Source organism: Salvelinus namaycush, chromosome 27 (assembly GCF_016432855.1).
Source record: "Salvelinus namaycush isolate Seneca chromosome 27, SaNama_1.0, whole genome shotgun sequence".
Classification (NCBI taxonomy): Eukaryota; Metazoa; Chordata; class Actinopteri; order Salmoniformes; family Salmonidae; genus Salvelinus; species Salvelinus namaycush.
In genome coordinates this window covers 33,079,115-33,103,323 of record NC_052333.1, presented here as the reverse complement: position 1 = coordinate 33,103,323, position 24,209 = coordinate 33,079,115, and the positions used below count along the sequence as shown (strand labels likewise).

The 24,209-nt window shown below is 46.6% G+C and overlaps 1 protein-coding gene across 1 annotated transcript in view; it reads left to right on the top strand.

The window, feature by feature from the left end:
* LOC120022166 (ephrin type-A receptor 7-like) overlaps positions 1 to 18,839 on the top strand; it is a 108,658-nt gene extending 89,819 nt beyond the window's left edge. The window contains exons 7-15 of the mRNA XM_038966037.1: positions 4,540 to 4,595; positions 6,581 to 6,706; positions 7,001 to 7,186; positions 12,981 to 13,042; positions 13,568 to 13,771; positions 15,044 to 15,196; positions 17,267 to 17,435; positions 18,410 to 18,581; positions 18,725 to 18,839. Of these exons, the coding sequence (XP_038821965.1) occupies positions 4,540 to 4,595; positions 6,581 to 6,706; positions 7,001 to 7,186; positions 12,981 to 13,042; positions 13,568 to 13,771; positions 15,044 to 15,196; positions 17,267 to 17,435; positions 18,410 to 18,581; positions 18,725 to 18,839 (1,243 nt within the window). The remainder of the gene's footprint in view (positions 1 to 4,539; positions 4,596 to 6,580; positions 6,707 to 7,000; positions 7,187 to 12,980; positions 13,043 to 13,567; positions 13,772 to 15,043; positions 15,197 to 17,266; positions 17,436 to 18,409; positions 18,582 to 18,724) is intronic.
* Positions 18,840 to 24,209: the final 5,370 nt, after the last annotated feature.

The following is a 24,209-nucleotide window of genomic DNA, read 5'->3' as shown; positions in this document are numbered from 1 at the left end:
GTCTATAGAAAACCCAACTCACACGCCCACACACACTCCCCCGCGCTCTCACACACGCCATCACACATGCTCCAGCGTGTTGGCATTCAGACTCCACACTCCCACGCAGACACACACAATTATACACACACACACATACACACACACACACAAACGGCCGCAATCAGATCTTACATTTGCGTTTGACCCATTTGGCCGACACTCTTGTACAGAGCCAATCACAGTCAGTGCATCTAATACGGAGGCAATTAGAATGTTAGTCTAAGATAGTAACATATGACACACACACACACACACTCTCTCTTTCCCTCACACACACACAGCAGTGTACACACTCAGTCGCTGACTTATCACCCAGTATCTTTGTGTAGAAGAGATGTCCGACTATACAAACCCTCTATTTTCTTCAATTTTTCTCCTGCTCCACATTAATCTGGGAGATGGGATTAGATGGAGTGTGAAATAGCTTGGAGTAATAGCTTCCATTCATTCATTCATTCATTCATTCACACCAACACAATACGCTGAGGGACTGTCAATCACACACACGCTTATTGCGCACACACTCACCCATACACGCGCACACACTCATTCACACACTCACCCATACACGCGCACACACTCATTCACACACTCACCCATACACGCGCACACACTCGTTCACACACTCACCCATACACGCGCACACACTCGTTCACACACTCACCCATACACGCGCACACACTCATTCACACACTCACCCATACACGCGCACACACTCATTCACACACTCACCCATACACGCGCACACACTCGTTCACACACTCACCCACACACTCGTTCACACACTCACCCATACACACGCGCGCGCACACTCACCCATACACGCGCGCGCGCACTCACCCATACACGCGCGCGCACACTCACCCATACACGCGCGCGCACACTCACCCATACACGCGCGCGCACACTCACCCATACACGCGCGCGCACACTCACCCATACACGCGCACACACACACGCACACAAGGATATGTTGCACACACTGGCCAATTACACCTTCCCACCGACATGCTTTAAATGGCTAATGGACCCCACACACACTCGCTCAGATACATACTGTAACTTATTGACCCATACACACGGACCCAATCCTGCGGACGCGCCCCCATGACCAGTGTGAACCAATTGACCTTCATTGAGAATGGATCTATTCGAAACTGCTCATCCCAGAATGCTTGCGTCGTTCATCAGTCTATGAGAATATGGCTATTAGCCGGCTCTTCTCATCCTCAGACCCAGGCAGGTGGGTTGATGCCTCAATTACCATGCTTTCATGTTTGCAAATATGGCTGACCTCTGATATCACCGCAGGGCTACAATTACAGATGATCTGCTCACACACACACACACACACACACACAGATTATCTCCACTTGAATGAAATGCCCCTGTCAGATCAGGCAGTTTGAAATTGTGTCTGGGGTCGGCTAGATGTGTTTTGCCTGGAGGTTATATGGTACGTATATGAATCTCACCCATCTTTCCTGTCCCTCTTCCTCCCTTCCTCTTAGAGACCTCGTTACGAGTTATGGACACATTACTGGAACACTCACACACACACACGTAGCGTGAGAGGGAGACATTGTTATAGCCATGCACATACTGACACTGACGTACACAGTGATTGCCACACTGCATATAGAAAGTCCCTTTCCTACTTTAGTTTACATGAACAGACAGATGCAACACACACACATTTCGTTCCTGCTTGACAGAGTTTGACAGTGCCAAGGTTACAGGGCAGCAGCAGCCCCTAATCTCTCCAGGAAGTTCAGGCTTGGCTGGTCAGAGAACTGATTGTTTACCCTTTGCTGCCTCCGGACAGACACTGTTGGTCACACGGTCAGCGGAGAGGGGGACGGAGGGAGAGAAATAAATATAGTAGGAAGGAAAGAAAGAATGGTGTAGGTGGAAAGCCATTGCGTAAGTGCGTGGACTATGACCCAATCCTAGGAGGGGTGGATGAGACGGAAATAAAGAGAGAGAGAAAGAGGCTCAGTCCCTTGTCACACTTGCTGCACGCCTGGTACACACCAGTGCTTTCCAATCAGTGTTCTCCTCCAATGGGCAGCAAACTACTCCATTTTGGATCTGCCCCCTGTGCTCCGCTACTTTCCTTTCGATTTCCCCTTTTTGTTTTTCTCACTTCCTCCTTGTCCCCTCACTCCCTCAGCCTAGCTCCCCTCGTTCTCTTTTATGTCAGTACATGTGAGGCTCTCTATGCTCATCACAAGGTGAATCCCAATACTCTAAAATGGCCTCCTCTACAGAGTTTGGCCCTTATGTTGGCAGACTACATAGCAGTCTAATGTGCTACTCACTGGAAGAGATAAATTAGCTATTTTTGCCAATAAAATTCAAACTAAAATAGTTTGCCAAACTCTTCGGTGTATCTAGGCTCTGGGTGAAAGCACCATGCATACCTTCTGGTTTACATCCAGGCTGTCCTATGACATCAAACGGAAAGGAAGCCATTTCAGAGAATTGGGGCACACCACCTGTCCTGTAGCCAATGAGGAGAGAGGTTGTGATTTAGCCCCGCCCCCCTGCCCTTCTTCTCTTCTACCCAGCAGTCTCTCGTCCAGCTCCTCCAACATAGCTCCTACTAGCGTGGTGCTGCTCTCCACCTCCTTCTCCGCTCTTCCTCCTCCTCCTCTTCCTCCTCTTTCTCCCTACACGCAGCTGTCAACCCCCAGGTACAGGCATGTCTGCACTCCTCCCTCTCCCCTGCTCCTCCCTCTTTCCTTTCTTCCCTTTACCCTTTTCTTTGGTAATATTCCTCCGCTCTTTCTCCCTCATTCTTTTCCTGCCTGACCCGGTCCAACTCCACCGCCCCAGTCTAGACAGAGAGATGATGAAACAGTGACTCCTTGTGTGTGTGTACTTTAATGTGTATGCTATGTTGATGTGTATTGGGGTGCTAAACAGGGGTCATCTGGAAAAGAGACCTGGGTCTCGGCATTGACTCCCTGTCAAAATAAAGGTTAAATAAATAAAGGTTTAAAAAAAATTAAAAATGACCTTGGGCCTGGTTCCATTCGGATCCGTCTTCCCATTTGGATTTCACAGATGACAATTGATACGTTATGGTGGAGGGCTAGGTGGAGCTTACACCTGTCCATGCTTTCAGACCTGTGAAAGCTGCAGGTATAGGGGCTAGGGGCTGAAATGGTACCAGGCTGTAGTATGCCCTTTGCGCTCTTGCCCTCTCTCTCTCTCTGCATGTGTCTGCTGGTTGGCCCTGACAGATTGGCCCTAAAGGCTGGTTGTCTTATTCTTCCCCACTCCTCTCTCTCTCGTCCTGCAGTTTAAGAGTCTGTGTGTGTGTGTGTGTCAGCCTCCCCTCCAAACCTGTCTTTCCCATCGCACCGTGTGTGCATGCACTGGTGATATGGCTTGACGTGCGCATTAACGCACATGAACAGACACAAACAAGGACACGCACACAGACAGCGCATGCACACATGAACAGACGCACGCATTAACAAGCACACACACACGGCAGACAGCCAGACGCACACGCACATACACGGACATGCATTCTCACAGCAGACATACACACTAATGCACAGTTGCGATCACACGAAAACAATGATGTGCACTCACACTCCTCTTGTATATTGTACACCACAGGCGGCTGGTGGCGCCTTAAATGGGGAGGATGGGCTCGTAGTAATGGCTGGAATGGTATCAAACATACCATTCCATTCACTCCATTCCAGCCATTATTATGAGACGTCCTCCCCTCACCAGCCTCCTGTAAGTTTATTATATGTTTATGCACATATTTAGCCTTTAGCTCTATTTGACCCTGTGCCTTTCTTTTGTTTCAAACTGGTTGTGAATTAGAGACCACTCAATCGCTGAATGCTTCTTCACGGCATGTAATGAATGTCCCTGCTTCCGACTCGGACTCGAATTGTAGCACTTCATCAAGGCCTCTTGTCCTCATCTCAAATTCCCATGTGCATGGTGGCCAAACAGAATGCCTGGCTCTGGCTGTCCCCATTCAGTTCTTAATGTCTCACTCTGGTGGTCTTAAGAGCAAGGCCCTGAACTCTCTCTCTCTCCAGTTGGAAAGCTCCACCAATTAGACAGCCTCTCTGTACTACTACTTTAGGATCCTCTGTGGAGGCACAGGATGAGCTATGTGAGAGGAAGTGTGTACAGCTCATTAGAACAGTTGGAAGAGTGTGTGTTATGGGTTGGGGGGGGGGGGTATTTGTGCAGAAGTGTGTGTGCGTGTGGAAATGTGCGAACTATGAAGGTACGCCCATGTGCAGGTTTGATTTCCACAGGAGATGCCCGGTTTCAGAAGTGAGTTTTGTCCAACCAGTTCCACTGAACAACAGGGGGGGGCTCGATCAATGATCCAAGTTCCAATTCACTGAGGTCCAGAAACCTGTTGTTCTCATTTTAAGAGGAATTGAAGACTTGTATCTATTTTTTTTATATAGCTAGTGATGTTTTATATCTCTGTTTGTTCCCTCTCTGCAGACAGTGTAGATACAGCAAGGCCAGTCAAGAGGGAGACGAAGAGCTCTACTTCCAATGTGAGTAACTGTGGCGACACACACACACTCCCTCTGTGTGTGTGTGTGACTGAGAGATTACTTGTGAAGTATTAACTTGTGCATGGCCATTAATACTTAATTCCATGTGCGTGCTTAGGATACACTGAGCACACTGTTACAGTCCGTTGGATGGTGTGTGAGGCGGAATGTGATGGAGAGAGATTTAAATAAATAGGGAGGGAGGGATGGAGGGAGGGAGGAGGATGGGGGGGGGGGGGGTGGGGAGAAGGGAATTGATAGCTGGAACAAAGACAACGAAGGAGAAATAAGGATACGGAGTGGGCCAGCCATATGATTTGCCGTCCCCCGACTAGGAATGATTTGAATGTTTCCCATGTCTGTTTTTCCACCAACCATTTTGAAGGACTTTGTTGTGGGCTGTTTGACATTTTTCCTGTGTGTGTGTGTGTGTGTGTGCGCACTTGTATCGTGTCTGTCTGTGTGCAGGTGTCTGTGCTTGTATGCGTGTGTGTGTGTGTGTGTGCGTGTGTACGCTTGGTGAATGATGAGCTGCAGCCATGTGGCTGGGAATGAAATCTGCTCAAACAAGGACACGCCAGCAGCTGACGAGCTCACACACACTCACACACTTTCTCTGAGACGTGCACAAATGCGGGCAGACATCTGCGCACACTTAAAGCGTGTAAACACAGACACACACAAGCATACACATACACACTTCCCCCGCCTTCCCGTTGACAACGCTACTTATTCAATCTCTGGGGTGCCCCTGTATATTGCTGCCCACAGTTAGACTGTGCTGTGTGAATGACATGAAGCCGTTTCCTCCCCCTTTGGTGGGTCTACGTACATCTCTTCGTATGTGTGTGTGTGTGTGCGTGTATTTCTTGTGCAGTCATGCAGTCTTAAGATCCATTCATTTCCCCTCAATCGCTTGTGGCAAAGACACGGTTAACCGTGAAACAAATCAGCCACACAAAAAGCCCAAGCAGAGAGAGAAGGAGCAAGAGCAGAATGAATCAAGACTGCTGCTGGCCTACTTTAAATAAAAGTAATAACTCCTCCGCTGAGCTATTGTTTTGTGTGGTTAAAAAACCCATTGCTCGGGAAAAAGAGGGTCTTCGATCCTTCCACTCAACACAGGCCAGCTGGAATGGAGAAGCTTTCATTTGCTTTGCAATCAGACTTTAGTGTGTGTGTGTGTGTGTGCGTGTGTGTGTGCGTGCATGCGTGTGTGTGATCAATAAGCCGTTATGAAACAGTGAGTCGAGACCTGGTCGATTTAGAGTTGTAATCACATTTCAGAACCAGTCTGGCCCCAAAGGCTTCTGGGATGGCCCGGAACATTCACAATGGAGTACAGGTTAGAAGGCAAGAGTTCACAAGGCAGACATTTAGTGTGAGTTCACAAGGCAGACATTTAGTGGGAGTTCACAGGACAGACATTTAGTGTGAGTTCACAGATACGTGTGGGATAGGAACTGAATATCTCCTCCTTTGATGCAGGTAGAGTTTTTAGGTTTCTGTTTGTAAAATAAACTCTCCTAACAAAGTGACACACTCAAAGTCTTTTACCTCAGCATTTCCTGCCAATTATTCCCGAACCTAGTTTCTAGTGAAGATGATTAGCTTTTTCCTCAACGGTTCTGAAGTCTAAGACACGAACCCTTTAAGCTGAGCTACTCTGTCTCGAGGAAATGTGCGATGCACAAGTAAGACATTCAGTTAGTGATGTGGTCGATTCCCTTTTTCCTTACGTTTTTTTCTTCTTCCCCCAAACAGTTCAATGACTGAGAAAAGGGCGACGAGACAAAGCGACATATTCAAATGTTAAAACACCACCCGTACGGTAGTTGTCAAATGAAAGACTACGCTACGGATTCCCGCTCGTGTCGTGATCTATTTTCGCGTGCCTTAGTAGTGTTGAATACGGATGTGTGATTCTGTGGTGTTGCAGTAGATTGTGCAGGTTGTAATATTATGTGACTGTCTGTGTCCCACAGTTAAGATCCCGACCCGGAGGACCTACATAGACCCAGAGACATGTGAGGACCTGGTGCAGGCTGTCCTCGCCTTTGCCAAAGAGCTCGACAACTCCAGCATCAAGATAGAGAGAATCGTGCACACAGGTACTGAGACAGTGCTTTGGCTTTCGTATACTCTCATATTCTCTTTCTTTGTGCTTCTGTCTTTTTCTTTGCCAATTTTCACTCCTCCTTGTTTGCCCTGGCTTTGTCTCCTTTTCTGTCTCTCCCCCCCGCTCTTTCTCTCTCTCGCTCTCTCTCCTCCGCTATCTCTCTCTCCTCCGCTCACTCTCTCTCTCTCCCCCGCTCTCTCTCTCACACTCACTCATCCCCAACTCTCTCTGGTAAACCAGTACTGTAGTCCACTATTTAACCCTCTCTCTGTGTCTCCACCTGCAGGTGACTTTGGGGAGGTGTGTCGTGGCTGTCTCAAGCTGCCCAGTAAGCGGGAGCTTCCGGTGGCCATCAAGGCGCTGAGGGCCGGCTGCTCAGAGAAACAGAGGCGCTCCTTCCTCAGCGAGGCAGGGATACTGGGACAGTTTGACCACTCCAACATTGTCCGTCTGGAGGGGGTCATCACCAGCGGTGAGCTAGTTACCTAAATCACAAATGAACCCCTAGCCCCTACGCACTTACAGTGCATTTGGAAAGTATTCAGACCCCTTCCCCTTTTCCACATTTTGTCACGTTACAGCCTTATTCTAAAATTTATGACATTTCGAAAACAGGTTTTTAGAAATGTTTGCAAATGTATTAAAAATTAAAAACTGCAATATCTTATTAACATTAGTATTTGGGCCCTTTGCTATGAGACTCAAAATTGAGCTCAGGTGTATCCTGTTTCCGTTGATCATCCTGGAGAAGTTTCTACAACTTCATTGGAGTCCACCTGTGGTAAATTCAATTGATTGAACATGATTTGGAAAGGCACACACCTGTCTATATAAGGTCCCACAGTTGACAGTGCATGTCAGAGCAAAGACCAAGCTATGAGGTCGAAGGAATTGTCCGTAGAGCTCCGAGACAGGATTGTGTCGAGGCACAGATCTGGGGAAGGGTACCAAAACATTTCTGCAGCATTGAAGGTCCCCAAGAACACAGTGGCCTCCATCCTTCTTAAATAAAATACGTTTTGAACCACCAAGACTCTTCCTAGAGCTGCCCGGACAAACTGAGCAATTGGGCGAGAAGGGCCTTGGTCAGGGAGGTGACCAAGTACCTGATGGTCACTCTGACAGAGCCCCAGAGTTCCTCTGTGGAGATGGGAGAACCTTCCAGAAGGACAACCATCTCTGCAGCACTCCACCAATCAGGCCTTTTATGGTAGAGTGTCCAGGCAGAAGCCACTCCTCAGTAAAAGGCACATGACATCCCACTTGGAGTTTGCCAAAAAGCACCTAAAGGACTCTCAGACCATGAGAAACAAGATTCTCTGGTCTGATGAAACCAAGGTTGAACTCTTTGGCCTGAATACCAAGTGTCACGTCTGGAGGAAAGCATGGTGGTGGCAGCATCATGCTGTGGGGTGAAGGTTCACCTTCCAACAGGACAACGACCCTAAGCACACAGCCAAGACAACGCAGGAGTGGCTTTGGGACAAGTCTCTGAATGTCCTTGAGTGGCCCACCCGGACTTGAACCCGATCAAACATCTCTGGAGAGACCTGAAAATAGCTGTGGAGTGACGCTCCCCATCCAGCCTGACAGAGCTTGAGAGTATCTGCAGAGAAGAATGGGAGAAACTCCCCAAATACAGGTGTACCAAATTTGTAGTGTCATACCCAAGAAGACTCAAGGATGTAATCTCTGCCAAAGGTGCTTCAACAAAGTACTGAGTACAGGGTCTGAATACGTATGTAAATGTGATATTTACATTTATTTATTTTTAGTACATTTCCTAAAATAAAAATGTTTTTACTTTGTCATTATGTGGTATTGTGTGTGGATTGATGAGGGGAGAAAAAACTATTGATTCCATTTTAGAATAAGGCTGTAACGTAAACATGGTGGAAAAAGTCAAGGGGTCTGAATACTTTCCGAATGCGCATACACCTAGCTCCTATTTACTATGCTTTATAGGGGGTGCCTGTCTGACAAACTAAACAGATCTCCTCCACCACAAAACAGAACGCACAAACCCCATACGATTAACTACGTGACACAGACAGCAGTTGAGGTCCAGCAGGGAAGGAAGGGATGGAAAAGGAGAGGATGAAGTATAATGTCAATGGAGAAAGGTAGGCGAGGTTTAGAGCGTTTCAGAGGGCTACTGTAGAAGGGCGAGGTGCGTGTGAGTCAGGTGAGGAAGAACCAGGGTAGGGAGGGATGGGATTGGATGGGAGCAGTGCCTGCCTGGCTGAGCACACACTGTCTGCAGCAGATGTGCTGGATACGGTAATTGGTGCTAGAGACACAGCGGGATTCTGAAACGCACTTTCGCACACACCCCACCGCCTCACACGCGGGCGTGCACACACACTCGTTTACACTCACACATACACACACCACACACACATACACACACCACACACACATACACACACACCACCCTCAGATTGCAAATCACCTGCATTGCATTGCTTACCCCCCGCTAGCCCGCCATTCAACCCCTTCCGCCCCCACAGCCCACCTGTCAGCCACCACCACCTCTCCTCTCTCCTGCCTCCTCCCTCCTCCCTCCTTTCTCTCTCCATCTGAGGTCTGCAGCGCTGCAGGGAAGGTCATTAGCGAGACTGAGACGTGCTGCTAGCTAAACGTCCAGCAGGGGGCACCAGGGGAGGGGAGGGGTGGGACATGTAGGGTGCTCGGTAGTGTAGTATGTTGGGGGGGATCAGCAGGATAGTTAGTCTGGTAGAAAAGAAGAGGTAGATTGTCTTGTAGTGAAGCGGGATAGAAAATGTCATAGCGTACTCATTGAGGTGTGATAGTGTGCCAGTGTGTGGTGCGGTAGTGATAGGTTAGTTAAATAGGGAGTGTGAAGCACTAGTTCTGTATGTTAGTCTTGCATGCTAACATAGACGGATGATGGTGCCGTGTAAGACTGTAGCTCTGTCTGCCTCTCCTTTCTCCTCTCCTCCAGTCCATCTGTCTTTGATTGCGGGGGACTGATAGTGTCCATTTATGAGGCACTTAAATCCCAGCCATGGCCATCAAGGTGTGTGTGTGTGTGTGTGTGTGTGTGTGTGTGTGTGTGTGTGTGTGTGTGTGTGTGTGTGTGTGTGTGTGTGTGTGTGTGTGTGTGTGTGTGTGTGTGTGTGTGTGTGTGTGTGTGTGTGTGTGTGTGTGTGTGTGTGTGTACTCAGTTTCCATGTCACTATGCTCCATCTCTGTCTGACGCACACACCACCTGGTCATAGCTTCCTCCCTTTCTCCTGACTACTCGCTCCCCTTCTCCTGACTACCCGCTCCCCCTCTCTCCCTTTCTCCTGACTACTCGCTCCCCTTCTCTCCCTTTTTCCTGACTACTCGCTCCCCCTCTCTCCCTTTCTCCTGACTACTCGCTCCCCCTCTCTCCTTTTCTCCTGACTACTCGCTCCCCTTCTCTCCCTTTCTCCTGACTACTCGCTCCCCTTCTCTCCCTTTCTCCTGACTACTCGCTCCCCTTCTCTCCCTTTCTCCTGACTACTCGCTCCCCTTCTCTCCCTTTCTCCTGACTACTCGCTCCCCTTCTCTCCCTTTCTCCTGACTACTCGCTCCCCTTCTCTCCCTTTCTCCTGACTACTCGCTCCCCTTCTCTCCCTTTCTCCTGACTACTCGCTCCCCTTCTCTCTCTTTCTCCTGACTACTCGCTCCCCTTCTCTCCCTTTCTCCTGACTACTCGCTCCCCTTCTCTCCCTTTCTCCTGACTACTCGCTCCCCCTATCTCCTTTTCTCCTGACTACTCGCTCCCCCTATCTCCTTTTCTCCTGACTACTCGCTCCCCTTCTCTCCCTTTCTCCTGACTACTCGCTCCACCTCTCTCCCTTTCTCCTGACTACTCGCTCTCCCTTTCTCCTGACTACTCGCTCCCCTTCTCTCCCTTTCTCCTGACTACTCGCTCCCCTTCTCTCCCTTTCTCCTGACTACTCGCTCCCCTTCTCTCCCTTTCTCCTGACTACTCGCTCCCCTTCTCTCCCTTTCTCCTGACTACTCGCTCCCCTTCTCTCCCTTTCTCCTGACTACTCGCTCCCCTTCTCTCTCTTTCTCCTGACTACTCGCTCCCCTTCTCTCTCTTTCTCCTGACTACTCGCTCCCCTTCTCTCCCTTTCTCCTGACTACTCGCTCCCCTTCTCCTGACTACTCGCTCCCCTTCTCTCCCTTTCTCCTGACTACTCGCTCCCCTTCTCTCCCTTTCTCCTGACTACTCACTCCCCCTCTCTCCCTCATCATCTCACCCTCCTTATCCCCACCACTCAATAAAAGCTCACTCGTTCTTTCCCCTCTTCCTCTACTTTTTGTATTTTTTTTCCTCTCTCCCATTCACTCGTTCCTACCCCAGTGCATACTCCTACGGTCTTTTCTCTCTCTTCTCTTCCCCCTCTTGTGTTTCTGTCTTCTTTCCCACTCTCGTGTTTCTTTCTTCTCTCTCTCTCTCTTTCCCACTCTCGTGTTTCTGTCTTCTCTCTCTCTTTCTTTCCCCCTCTCGTGTTTCTGTCTTCTCTCTCTCTTTCTTTCCCTCTCTCGTGTTTCTGTCTTCCCTCTCTCTTTCTTCCCCTTCTAGTGTTTCTGTCTTCTATCTCTCTCTCTTTCTTTCCCCCTCTCGTGTTTCTGTCTTCTCTCTCTCTTTCTTCCCCCTCTCGTGTTTCTGTCTTCTTTCCCCCTCTCGTGTTTCTGTCTTCTCTCTCTCTCTCTTTCCCCCTCATGTTTCTGTCTTCTCTCTCTCTCTTTCCCCCTCTCATGTTTCTGTCTTCTCTCTCTCTCTCTTTCCCCCTCTCGTGTTTCTGTCTTCTCTCACTCTCTCTTTCCCCCTCTCGTGTTTCTGTCTTCTCTCTCTCTCTTTCCCCCTCATGTTTCTGTCTTCTCTCTCTCTCTCTTTCCCCCTCTCATGTTTCTATTTCCCCCTCTCGTGTTTGTCTTCTCTCTCTCTCTTTTCCCACTCTCGTGTTTCTGTCTTCTCTCACTCTCTCTTTCCCCCTCTCGTGTTTCTGTCTTCTCTCTCTCTCTTTCCCCCCTCTCGTTTCTGTCTTCTCTCTCTCTTTCCCCCTCTCGTGTTTCTGTCTTCTCTCTCTCTCTCTTTCCCCCTCTCGTGTGTCTGTCTTCTCTCTCTCGCTTTCCCCCTCTCATGTTTCTGTCTTCTCTCTCTCTCTTTCCCCCTCTCGTGTTTCTGTCTTCTCTCTCTCTTTCTTTCCCCCTCTCGTGTTTCTGTCTTCTCTCTCTCTCTTTCTTTCCCCCTCTCGTGTTTCTGTCTTCTCTCTCTCTTTCTTTCCCCCTCTCGTGTTTCTGTCTTCTCTCTCTCTCTCTTTCTTTCCCCCTCTCGTGTTTCTGTCTTCTCTCTCTCTCTCTTTCTTTCCCCCTCTCGTGTTTCTGTCTTCTTTCCCCCTCTCGTGTTTCTGTCTTCTTTCCCCCTCTCGTGTTTCTGTCTTCTCTCTCTCTCTTTTCCCACTCGTGTTTCTCTCTTCTCTCTCTCTCTTTCCCCCCTCTCGTTTTTGTCTTCTCTCTCTTTTTTCCCCCTCTCGTGTTTCTGTCTTCTCTCTCTCTCTCTCTTTCCCCCTCTCGTGTGTCTTGTCTTCTCTCTCTCTCTCTCTTTCCCCCTCTCGTGTTTCTGTCTTCTCTCTCTTTCCCCCTCTCGTGTTTCTGTCTTCTCGCTCTCTCTTTTCCCACTCGTGTTTCTCTCTTCTCTCTCTCTCTCTCTCTCTCTCTCTCTCTCTCTCTCTCTCTCTCTCTCTCTCTCTTTCCCCCTCTCGTGTTTCTCTCTCTCTCTTTCCCCCTCTCGTGTTTCTCTCTCTCTCTTTCCCCCTCTCGTGTTTCTCTCTCTCTCTTTCCCCCTCTCGTGTTTCTGTCTTCTCTCTCGCTCTCTTTCCCACTCTCGTATTTCTCTATTCTCTCTCTTGTATTTCTGTATTCTCTCTATTTCCCACTCTCGTGTTTACTAGTTTGATACACCCTGGCCACCTGTGCTCAGCGAGTGTGAGAAGTGTGTGTGGTTATTAAAGTTGGTGTGACTGTGATAGCAGCACACAGGTCATTCTGCTCCTCTCCAGCTCACACAGTTTTTTTAACCTTTTATTTATGCAGGGTTTTTTTCCTCATTGAGGAAACATTTCTTTTTCAAGAGAGACCTGGTCAAAAGGGTGAAGGATGGCGGTGCATAACCACTGCTGCCCCTGAGCCAACTGGACTACACTGATAACCGTGTGTGTGTGTGTGTGTGTGTGTGTGTGTGTGTGTGTGTGTGTGTGCAGGTAACACCATGATGATTGTGTTGGAGAGCATGTCCAACGGGTCCCTGGACTCCTTCCTCAGGGTAAGTGTGTGTGTGCGCATGTGTCTTTTTGTGCTCTTGGAAAACATTGTTTACCTCACCATGACTCCTGGTCTAGTTTTCAAACGTTACATAAGATGTTGATATGAAATAAATCCCTAGGCATATAGTGTATCATTGGGTTTATAAGCCATATGACGAACAGTAAAGACATCATGTTATTCAATCCTTCATAACTGAGTTTGTTCTCCATTTCACTGAAATGTATTTCGACACACCAGGGGTCCCAAGTTACAATTTCATATGGGCCCGATATCGTTGGTCCCAACCCACCATTTGAGATACACTGTCCTAACCACACAATGAAATATATCAGTGTTATATTTAGGGTTGCCAAATTCTGGGAATTTTCCCAATATTCCCAGGTTTTCCAGAAATTCCCAGAATAAGAGAGAAAAAACAGGACATCTGGAAACAATTGGAACTTTGGGAAAACAACCCTAATTATATTGCATCTCTATGGTCCTAACCCACCCACCCCCCACCTCCCTCCCTCCCCCTCTCTAGAAGCACGAGGGCCAGCTCTCTGTGCTCCAGCTGATGGACATGCTGGGGGGCGTGGCCTCTGGGATGAAGTACCTGACAGAGATGGGCTTCGTCCACCGCCGCCTGGCCGCCCACAAGGTACTGGTCAACGCCAGCCTGGGCTGCAAGGTGTCCGGCTTCAGACCCCTCCAAGAGGACAAGATGGAGGCCATCTACAGCGCAATGGTGAGACTACTGGCTGATATTATATGACTAGTTATACAATAAAAATAAACTACTATTGTATATTACTTGTTTTTTTTCTATTATATTACTACCTATAGTCTTTACTCTTTACCCATAGAGGCCATCTACACCACACTGGTGAGGGACTAACTGATATGTTTAAACCGTATTGTTAACTGGCTTATTCAGTCTTTACACATAGAGGCCATCTACACCACACTGGTGAGACTAGTCACTGTGATGGGTTCTAGATTATTTACTACCTTGTTTAGTCTTTACCCGTGTTTTATTTTTATTTATTTTTTATTTCACCTTTATTTAACCAGGTAGGCCAGTTGAGAACAAATTCTCATTTACAACTGCGACCTGGCCAAGATAAAGCAAAGCAGTGCTACACAAACAACAACACAGAGTTACACATGGAATAAACAAACATACAGTCAATAACACAATTGAAAAAGTCTATATACAGTGTGTGCAAATGAGGTAAGATAAGGGAGGTAAGGCAATAAATAGGCCATAGTGGTGAAATAATTACAATTTAGCAATTAAACACTGGAATGATAGATGTGCAGAAGATGAATGTGCAAGTAGAGATACTGGGGTGCAAAGGAGCAAAATATATATATATTTTTTAAACAGTATGGGGATGAGGTAGTTGGATGGGCTATTTACAGATGGGCAATGATCTGTGAGCTGCTCTGAAAGCTGGTGCTTAAAGTTAGTGAGGGAGATATGAGTCTCCAGCTTCAGTGATTTTAGTAGACCACACTGCTGAGAGAACTAGCTGATATTTTCTCCTATTAAATATATTACGCCTAATAAATATAAAAATCCTATCTTATAGAAAATGCTATAGAAAATCCTACATTAAAATGACAGTTGTCTTTTATCGAAGCGCATTGAAGCCGGTGGGAGAAGTTCGCGTTTAATTGCATTTGTTCTTTGTATTTCCTCTTTGTGTTGAATCTGATGTGTGCAGTGCAGACCGATTTAAAATAGTTTTCTATAATGAATCCGGGTTTCCCTGTGGTTCCTCTCTCTCGCTCTCTCACTGTTTTCACTCTCTCTGGGATGACAGTGGTTGATTAGATTCGATGTTCTGTATAGTGTTCTTTTTGAGGCAGTATATGGGATGTGCGGTAGGATGTTTAAAAGTAGACCCTAACACAATGCTGTGCTGTGACGAGGCAGGCTAACATGAAGAGTGTTCATACAAGATGTCAAGTGTGGAGGTGAACAACTCTCTCTCTCTCTCTCGGTCTCTCTCAGCATGGGGGGAAGAGTGTGGTGTTGTGGACAGCCCCAGAGGCCATCCAGTACCACCGCTACAGCTCAGCGTCTGACGTCTGGAGCTTTGGCATCGTCATGTGGGAGGTCATGTCCTACGGAGAGAGACCCTACTGGGACATGGGCAACCAGGACGTGAGTAGAGTGACTCTCTCTCTCTCTCTCTCTCTCTCTCGCATTTCTCTCTCTCTCTCGCATCCCCCATCTCTCTCTTCCTTCACTCTCTGTCTCTCTCTCGCATCCCCCCATCCCGCTCTTCCTTCACTCTCTGTCTCTCTCTCGCATCCCCCCATCCCGCTCTTCCTTCACTCTCTGTCTCTCTCTCGCATCCCCCCATCCCGCTCTTCCTTCACTCTCTGTCTCTCTCTCGCATCCCCCCATCCCGCTCTTCCTTCACTCTGTCTCTCTCTCGCATCCCCCCATCCCGCTCTTCCTTCACTCTGTCTCTCTCTCGCATCCCCCCATCCCGCTCTTCCTTCACTCTGTCTCTCTCTCGCATCCCCCCATCCCGCTCTTCCTTCACTCTGTCTCTCTCTCGCATCCCCCCATCCCGCTCTTCCTTCACTCTCTGTCTCTCTCTCGCATCCCCCCATCCCGCTCTTCCTTCACTCTCTGTCTCTCTCTCGCATCCCCCCATCCCGCTCTTCCTTCACTCTCTGTCTCTCTCTCGCATCCCCCCATCCCGCTCTTCCTTCACTCTCTGTCTCTCTCTCGCATCCCCCCATCCCGCTCTTCCTTCACTCTCTGTCGCCGTCTGTCTCAAGCTCTCCACATGTGCAGCCTCTCTGTCCCCTCCCTCACCCCATTCCCTATGCGATTACCTTCTCTACCTATTCATCTCTCTCTTCTCCTTTCTATTTATACGTTCTCTTCCCTTTTGCTCTCTCGCTCTCGCTCTCGCTCTCTCTCTCTCTCTCTCTCTCCCCTCTAAAACTGTGTGAACTCTTTGACTCGGGATAGCTCAGATCTTATTAAAGAGGGAAAGCCACAGGTGCTTCTCTGAAAGACTCTTTGGCATAAGTCCACTTCAGCTCTGTGACCAATCCTATTTCTCTTAAGGACACCACGTCCCTTTCTAGTGGCCGTCCCAAAGTGCCACCACGCGCCCCGCTCTTAGAGGAAGCATAAAATCCCGGCAGAAAGCGACAGTTTCTTTTAAGGAAATGAAAGTGTATCTATTTTAGGAAGGTGAGGAGATTGTCCAATCGATAGCACCCCGCCACCACCTGTTTGTGTGAGAAGTCGATGAGGGTGTTTTTTTTTTGTTCCCTCCCTCCCTCCCTCCCTCCCTCCCTCCTTTTCCTAGACAGTTTTTTTTAATTTTTACTTTTGAAGAAAACAAGACTTCAGACGAGCGCAGCAGGAAGTGTTGCGTGAGACTTTGTTGAAAAGGAAAGTTAGACAATGTGATTTCAAAGTGTCTTTGATCCAAGGCAGCATCATGACTATTAGAGTAGATTCATCAGAGTTCACAAAGTTCACTTTTAAGCCAACCGCTTGTTCGTGCTAATATGCCGTCTACAATGACTCCTTAAGAAAACGTTCCACTCAACTGAACAATAAAACGGCAAACTAGACAACCGTGTAATGTTGAAATGACCTGACTATGAACCCTCCCTCAGCTAGGATATGAACCGTGAGGGTTTATCACGATCCAGACGTTTTGTCTACCTCTATGTTCACGGCACTGAACTCTCCAAATGAAATGTCAAAGTCCAAGCTGGCTGAGCGCTTGAGATATTAATGCATTAAACGGATAGTTAATATCACCGTTAACTCACCCAGCCCACACCCTGCTCTAACATGCCCTTTTGTTTTTTAGCTCTGATGAAATGGAAAATGCTAGCCAATGGAGAAACACTGTTTGGTTTAATTGAGGTCAGGATAGAACTGAAGAGGACAGTGTTTTTGGGGAATGTGGTTCAAAGGAACATTTTCAACCTTTTTTTGTTTCATTGGCGGGTCGAGCTTTTTCTTGGGAGCACGGTGTTCTAAAACTGAGAGAATATATTTTTGAAGTGTTTTTGTTTTTGGAGCAGTCTTTATAGGGGGACCGATCTGTTTGATGGGTTAGCTCTTTGAGAGAACCTTGCGTGAAGGGATATTGTTTCGGAGATCTCCTGACGCCACTGAAGTCCTCGTTCACTGTCAACATTTCTCCCTGTAAGTTAACACGCCTTCTCTCTCCGTCTCGTCTCGTCCTAGGTGATCAAAGCGATAGAGGATGGCTTCCGCCTGCCCGCCCCTATGAACTGTCCACCTCACCTCCACCAGCTGATGTTGGACTGTTGGCAGAAGGAGCGGACCGAGAGACCCACCTTCAGCCAGATCCACTCTGCTCTCAGCAAGAGCATCCGCAGCCCCGACGGCATCGGCTCCTCCACACTGGCACGCAGGTAGGACGTAGGCCACTGCAAACCATGCTTAACATGGGCTAAACATGGGTTAACAGACAGGCTAACAGGTAACAGACTCTGCTGGCCAACATGGGCTGACATGGATATGGTTTGTTTATGTCGTCCAAGCAGGTTCCCCACGTCCCACTGAGTTTTGATATCAGAGTAGAAATACTACCTCTTATGATAACAATAGACTCATGAATCTCTCTCTTTCTCTCTCCCCTTCTATCCGTAGACCCCTCCCTCAGCTAGGAACCCTTCCTCTGGGCTCCTCCATCTCCCTGATCTCTCTCTCTTCTTCTATCCGTAGAACCCTCCCTCAGCTAGGAACCCTTCCTCTGGGCTCCTCCATCTCCCTGATCTCTCTCTCTTCTTCTATCCGTAGAACCCTCCCTCAGCTAGGAACCCTTCCTCTGGGCTCCTCCATCTCCCTGATCTCTCTCTCTCTCTTCTTTTATCTGTAGAACCCTACCTCAGCTAGGAACCCTCCCTCTGGGCTCCTCCATCTCCCTGATCTCTCTCTCTCTCTCTTTCTATCCGTAGAACCCTCCCTCAGCTAGGAACCCTCCCTCTGGGCTCCTCCATCTCCCTGATCTCTCTCTCTCTCTCTTTCTATCCGTAGAACCCTCCCTCAGCTAGGAACCCTCCCTCTGGGCTCCTCCATCTCCCTGATCTCTCTCTCTCTCTCTTTCTATCCGTAGAACCCTCCCTCAGCTAGGAACCCTCCCTCTGGGCTCCTCCATCTCCCTGATCTCTCTCTCTCTCTCTTTCTATCCGTAGAACCCTCCCTCAGCTAGGAACCCTCCCTCTGGGCTCCTCCATCTCCCTGATCTCTCTCTCTCTCTTCTTCTATCCGTAGAACCCTCCCTCAGCTAGGAACCCTCCCTCTGGGCTCCTCCATCTCCCTGATCTCTCTCTCTTTCTATCCGTAGAACCCTCCCTCAGCTAGGAACCCTCCCTCTGGGCTCCTCCATCTCCCTGGCAGAGCGGACTCTTCCGTCGTTCCCCTCGTTTAACTCGGTAGGGGAGTGGTTGGATGCGGTGGACATGGGGCGCTACAAGGACAACTTCACCGCGGCAGGATACTGCTACCTGGAGTCTGTGGCCCGTATGACAGTCCAGTGAGTGGCTCTGAATGAGCGTGCGTGCGTTGATGCATGAACAAGTGTGCGTTTGCCGTAAGCCTTGCTTTTTGTGCTTGCGCATCGGAATGTGAGTTGGTATAGTCTAACGGATGTCTTTGTGCTGTGGGTCTTCTTCACAGAGATGTGTTGAGTCTAGGCGTCACCTCTCTGGAGCACCAGAAACAGATCCTGTCTGCCATCCAGACCCTTAGAGCCCAGGTCATCCAGATGCACGGCAGAGGGGTGCAGGTCTGACCGACACACACACACACACACATAGACACATACACACACGTGCAGACGGACGGACGAGCGGATGGATAGAAGGATTTTCAGAGAGTAGAGACTCGTCGCTCATCCAGATGGACGAAATGAAGTGGATAGTGAGATGGGCAGAGATATCGCCCACACTGCACCCACCCACTCTTTCCCCTTCTCTCTCCCCCGTCTTGCCCCTCCTCCCTCTCTTAAGTCCTTGGGAAGGAGGCATCTTCCAGTCATGTGATCAACGTACTCTGTCGGAAGTCACATGACTTCTTTCTGCACGCTGACCCGAATCAACTAGATCTCCTCTCTTACAACTGGCCCTGGATCAGTAGTTAAATAGACTTAAAACTACCCTGATGGAGAAGTACTGTCCATCTCAAATGTCTGGCACTCTGCCACTGGTCTCAGAACATGGGGTAATAACATTTCCTTGATGGAGAAGAACAGTCCCCTCAAGTGATACTCTACTGAACCACTGGTCTCGAAACTGAGGTTAAAACCACCCTGGTTGAGAAGTACTGTTCATCTAACAGGGCTGGCCCACTACCACTGGTCTCAGAACAGTGGGATAAGGTACCAATGGAGGAAGTGCTGTCTGTCGAACAGGGTTGACATTGTAAATCTGGTCTCAGTTCAGTGGTTAAAACCCTCCTATCCCGGTTGCTGAAGTGTGATCAAGTGACAGGTTCTCACAGTGTGGGCGGAGCCCAGGCCGTGTCTTGTCTTGGCCCGACCAATCATGAGGCTGGAAAAAACGTACCTTCAGGAAAAAACGACTGATTTAAAAACAACTAGGAATTTGTGTAAATCAAAACAATGGATTTACGTGTGTTTGTTTGTTCATTCCTATTTCGTCTGTTACGCAGTTTATCTTTTTTCTTGCATTTTTCCATTAAATGTCTCTGCTCTCCCTGTGTTTTCTCAGTGTGTGGAATGGCTAATGTCCCTTAGCCGGGATGTCAGTTGTGTGTCATGTAGCGTCTCGCTAATATATTTCTCCCGTCTAAAAAGCATTTTCACTACAAGGGTATATTGCACTGTTAAGAATAAAGGTCAAGTCTCAAGCTGACATACAGTATATATTATATGTATTCATTTTTATTTATGCATTTACAGTTTACAGACTCTCACACAACCTCCTGACGGGAAGAGGTTACGAGGGTCAAAATAGACATACTTGATTGAATAAATAATAAATTACATTTTGTGTTTAAGGATGCTGCAAAGCACATGTCCTCTGGTTTCAGTGTAAATCATGAAATATTGTAATTTCTTTTTACAGTTCGAGGGATTCTGTTACTGAATAATGGTGTCCTGTACTGAACAAGGTATTATGAAGAGGACTTACACTATAGTATGTTGACTGTTTTCTTCTCATAGTCAGGGGTATTGAATCATTTTGATACTGTTACCAAATCACCAGTAGTTGATATAGGACTTCTACATTTTGAGTCCAGTATCGCTGGATGTATGGTATCAATGTGTTGCATTATAGAAACAGTATTGCAGTATTTCAGAATGTCGTAGAGTGATCTCATTTATTTATTTTATATATATTTTTTGGGGGGGGACAGCAATTCAAGCTGACATAGGGCCCACAACCCCCCACTGTGCATCTACAAGCCCCTCCCATTTGTCAGTATTATGTATTTTACAAAAACGTTAACATTTAATCGTAGTTAACATGTTTTGGGGAATTATTGGATTTCTATCATACTCATGTAGCTAGCTACACAGTAGACGTTTTATTGGTTCCGTTTGGTTCGTAGATGGGTTATTGTAATAGTGAGGTATCTGGTATGAAAGGACTACCAGTGTATGTCCTCCTCTCTTCCCTACATACTCTATCTCTTTGTAGCTGTTTTGCCTTAACATTACTGTATATAAACCCAAAATATACTCCTAGGATGCGTTTACAAAGGCACAATTCTGATATTCTGCCCAATTATTGTAGAAAGAGCTAATCTGATTGGTCGAAAGACCAAGAAGTGGAGAAAGATCAGAATTGGGCTGCCTGTGTAAACGCAGCCCTATAGACTCACACACATGCACATATTTAGAAAGTCTCACCACCCCTGTATACGCAGACACCAAAATAGACCTTTCGCTAGCGACTTAACTCAGTTGTTGTCCCCCCCCACCCCCTGTTTACTACTCGACGATTACAAAATGTTTAATACTGTAAATATGTATTTGAAAATGCAATCTATTTTTATAATTTCTTTGAAGAACAATGTGTTGAAAATATCTGCTCACTGTGTAGGGGTTTTATTGTTTAAATGTAGGGCCGTTGCCAATGAACGTGTGTGTTTGGAATATTAAAACATATTTTCTTTGTTTAGTTTTTGGATGATTTTTACCTGTTAGAAAAACAGATGGCTGTTGCAATATTGAAATGTGTTATAAAAAAAAAAATCTCCCTTAAGAGCAAGCGTTTGTCTGTGTTTTTGGGGTGCTTCAGGCTTTGAGCTAGATTATCTGTTCTTGCTTCCAATGCAAGTCTGATTCATTCCCCTTGTGAAATGATGCAGCCAATCAGCTCACAGAAAACTAAACTCTTTCAGTTCACCTTTTGTTTTGTTCTTCTCTGCAAATGTTCTGTTCACAACCTCATGCAAGAACTCTCTGGATTGAATCTAGGCCTTAATTGAGAAAGAGCCCTGGAATTGTGCTCAGGAGTGAATCCCGGCCTCAATCTTGTTCTGGGGGAAGCTCCTCCAAAGATGGTGGATAAATTAAGATGTCTTACTCAGGCCGTTTACCATTGAAAGAAAATTGTCTCAGTTCCGGTCTGCTTAAGGGGTGGCTCTCCCATAGGCACCAATGCGATAGCAGCTGGGTCTGGTCTGCTTAGTTCATTTGCTGTATATGTGGGATATCTCGCTTCCTCTTCTGTCTCTGGCTCCACTTTAAGGGCAGAACTAATTTGATTAGTTGGATGACAGCTTTGGGCAGACACGTCAGTGGAGTTTACATGTGAGAGTAAAACATGTTCTTTTTTTAAAGAAGGCCTTACGGGTGGTAGCCAAGAATTTAACTCCATGACTTACGATGGAGTTGAGCGGCGACGAGTGTGGGCGGACTGAACCTCTGACTTTGGCAGCTCCTGCTCCTCTACTCTATTTAAACCATAATGAGGCCACAAGGGCCAGGTGACCTGTCGAGCAGGGGATTATGGGCCGTGTAGTCTTTACCATGATGGCCAACTTAAGGCAAACACCCCCTGCGATGCCTACTGTGTGGCATGCAAGCCCGTAGGTGGAGAGGCTTGTCACATCACGTGTGTGTGGTATTGTAACAACATGAGACAGACAGTGGTTTAAGAAATAAAAATGGTACATTTTAATAAGAATTGAAATGGTTACAGGGAATAACTCAAGTTGGAAAATCCGTTAAAAGCTACAACTCAGGAATTTGAAGTAGGTAACTTACCCGAGGTAGTGTTCTCCTTACATTCACTAAATTAGCCTATGTCAACTAAACATTTTTAGGTTGCTAAGTAAGTTAGTCTAGCCAGCTGAGCCGTTTCAAAAGAGTGCCGTTTCTGTCCTTTTGATATTTTAAGTAGAAATTGTGCACCAATATTACATTTTTAAAAGCCTGGTATATTAAATGAAGTGCCCTTTAATATAGACCACATGGAGAATTAAATCAATCAGATTTTGAACATGAATAAAGAATTTCTAAAGTAAATCACTGTGATTCATTTACGTCTGTCGCTCATTTAAAGGTCAACCCTGTTACGTGAACTATCTATTTAGAAGAAACGTTGAACATCTATATAATAGTTAAATCATAGTGTAACAGTATAACACGTCAACCCTTTTACCCATAGATAGACAGACTAGAAATGTTATAACAATTTCCATTGTTTGTGAAGCTTGCATTCAATTGCATCAGCTTGCACAGCAAGCTTCCATTCCACCTGTCACAAGGGGATTCATGGCTGATTTAAGATGAAATTGTCAACCCTGTTACGGTCAACCCTGTTACTTTATTAGGCACTTAATAGGTATTTAAGTTAACCTTTTTAGATGGGAAAACTTGTTGTTTATGAAGTTGAACACGTGCTCTTTGTGACAGAATGTTAAAATGAGGTAAAATCAACAACAGAAATGTTACAAGTTGCACTTCTTACAAGGCACCGAATTGGTGGAATGACCCAAGTTTCTAAACCTTATAGTAATTATAGTAATTATGCCCAGGGGCCCTGACCTCCAGAAGGCCCACATTTGATTTTGTTAGTCAATCTCACCTGATATGAACATGTGCTAAATCAATGCAAAATGTGTAGAATTGCAGGAAATTAGCTTTAAAATGACTAAATGTGCTCTCGACTACAAGGAAAAATGTGTAATATTGCAGAAAATTTGCTTTAAAACTGCTTCTTTTCTCGAACCCCTGGCAAAATGTTTGTGTGCACATTTAAGCGTGCACGTATGGTTGCGTGAATGAGTTCTGATGATTGCCTCAAAGAGGGAGCGCACGAATCCATACTCTTTATTACAGTCTTATTGAAGTTAAGGAAATGAGTTGGTGAGTTAATTAGATATATCTCCACGCCTATTGCTGCTTGGTAAACACACTGCCTTCTACACCAGGGATCATCAACTAGATTCAGCAGAGACCATTTATTTTTTGTGCAGATGGTCAGGGCCGGAACATAATTACAAATAATTTGTAGACGGCAAATTGATGGCAAGAAGCCCAAACAGATATGTTATACTAAAACATGATCATTAAAAACTTTACTAATTTGTATACGATCACATGTTTCTCTCTGTTATGCGTGGGAATACTTGGGAACATATTTCTTAAATTAAAATCACTTGGAGCTAATTTCCTGATGTTTTTGTTTATTATGTCCAACAATAAAAATAAAAATAAAAATTTGTTGCTCAGGGACAAATAAAACCATTTGCCATGTACACAATCAACAATACATCCACCCACCAGCTTTTCATAAACCCAATGAACTCTTCAAAGAAATTAAATATTTTATGTAAATCTTTTTCCATTTCATCTGTGATTGGATTACCAGTGTCCAGCAAAATGGCAGTAACTGATCTCCTTGTGCATTGAGACGTGGCTTACACCATCAGTACTCGACCCAGCCATTCAACCCACAGGGTTTTCCATCGAACGGGGGGATAGGACAAAGGCGTCAGGGAAAAGCAAAGTAGGTGGGATATGTTTCATGATCAACAACTCTTTGTGTGACCACGGCAATTTCCAAAAGCTCTCGTAATTATCTCCCGAGGGAACTTTCTTCCGTTATCCTCGCGGCTGTATAAATGACCACTTGATGCCACTTGAGTTCTCAAGGATTTATACAGGTCTTTTAATAAACTGAAAGAG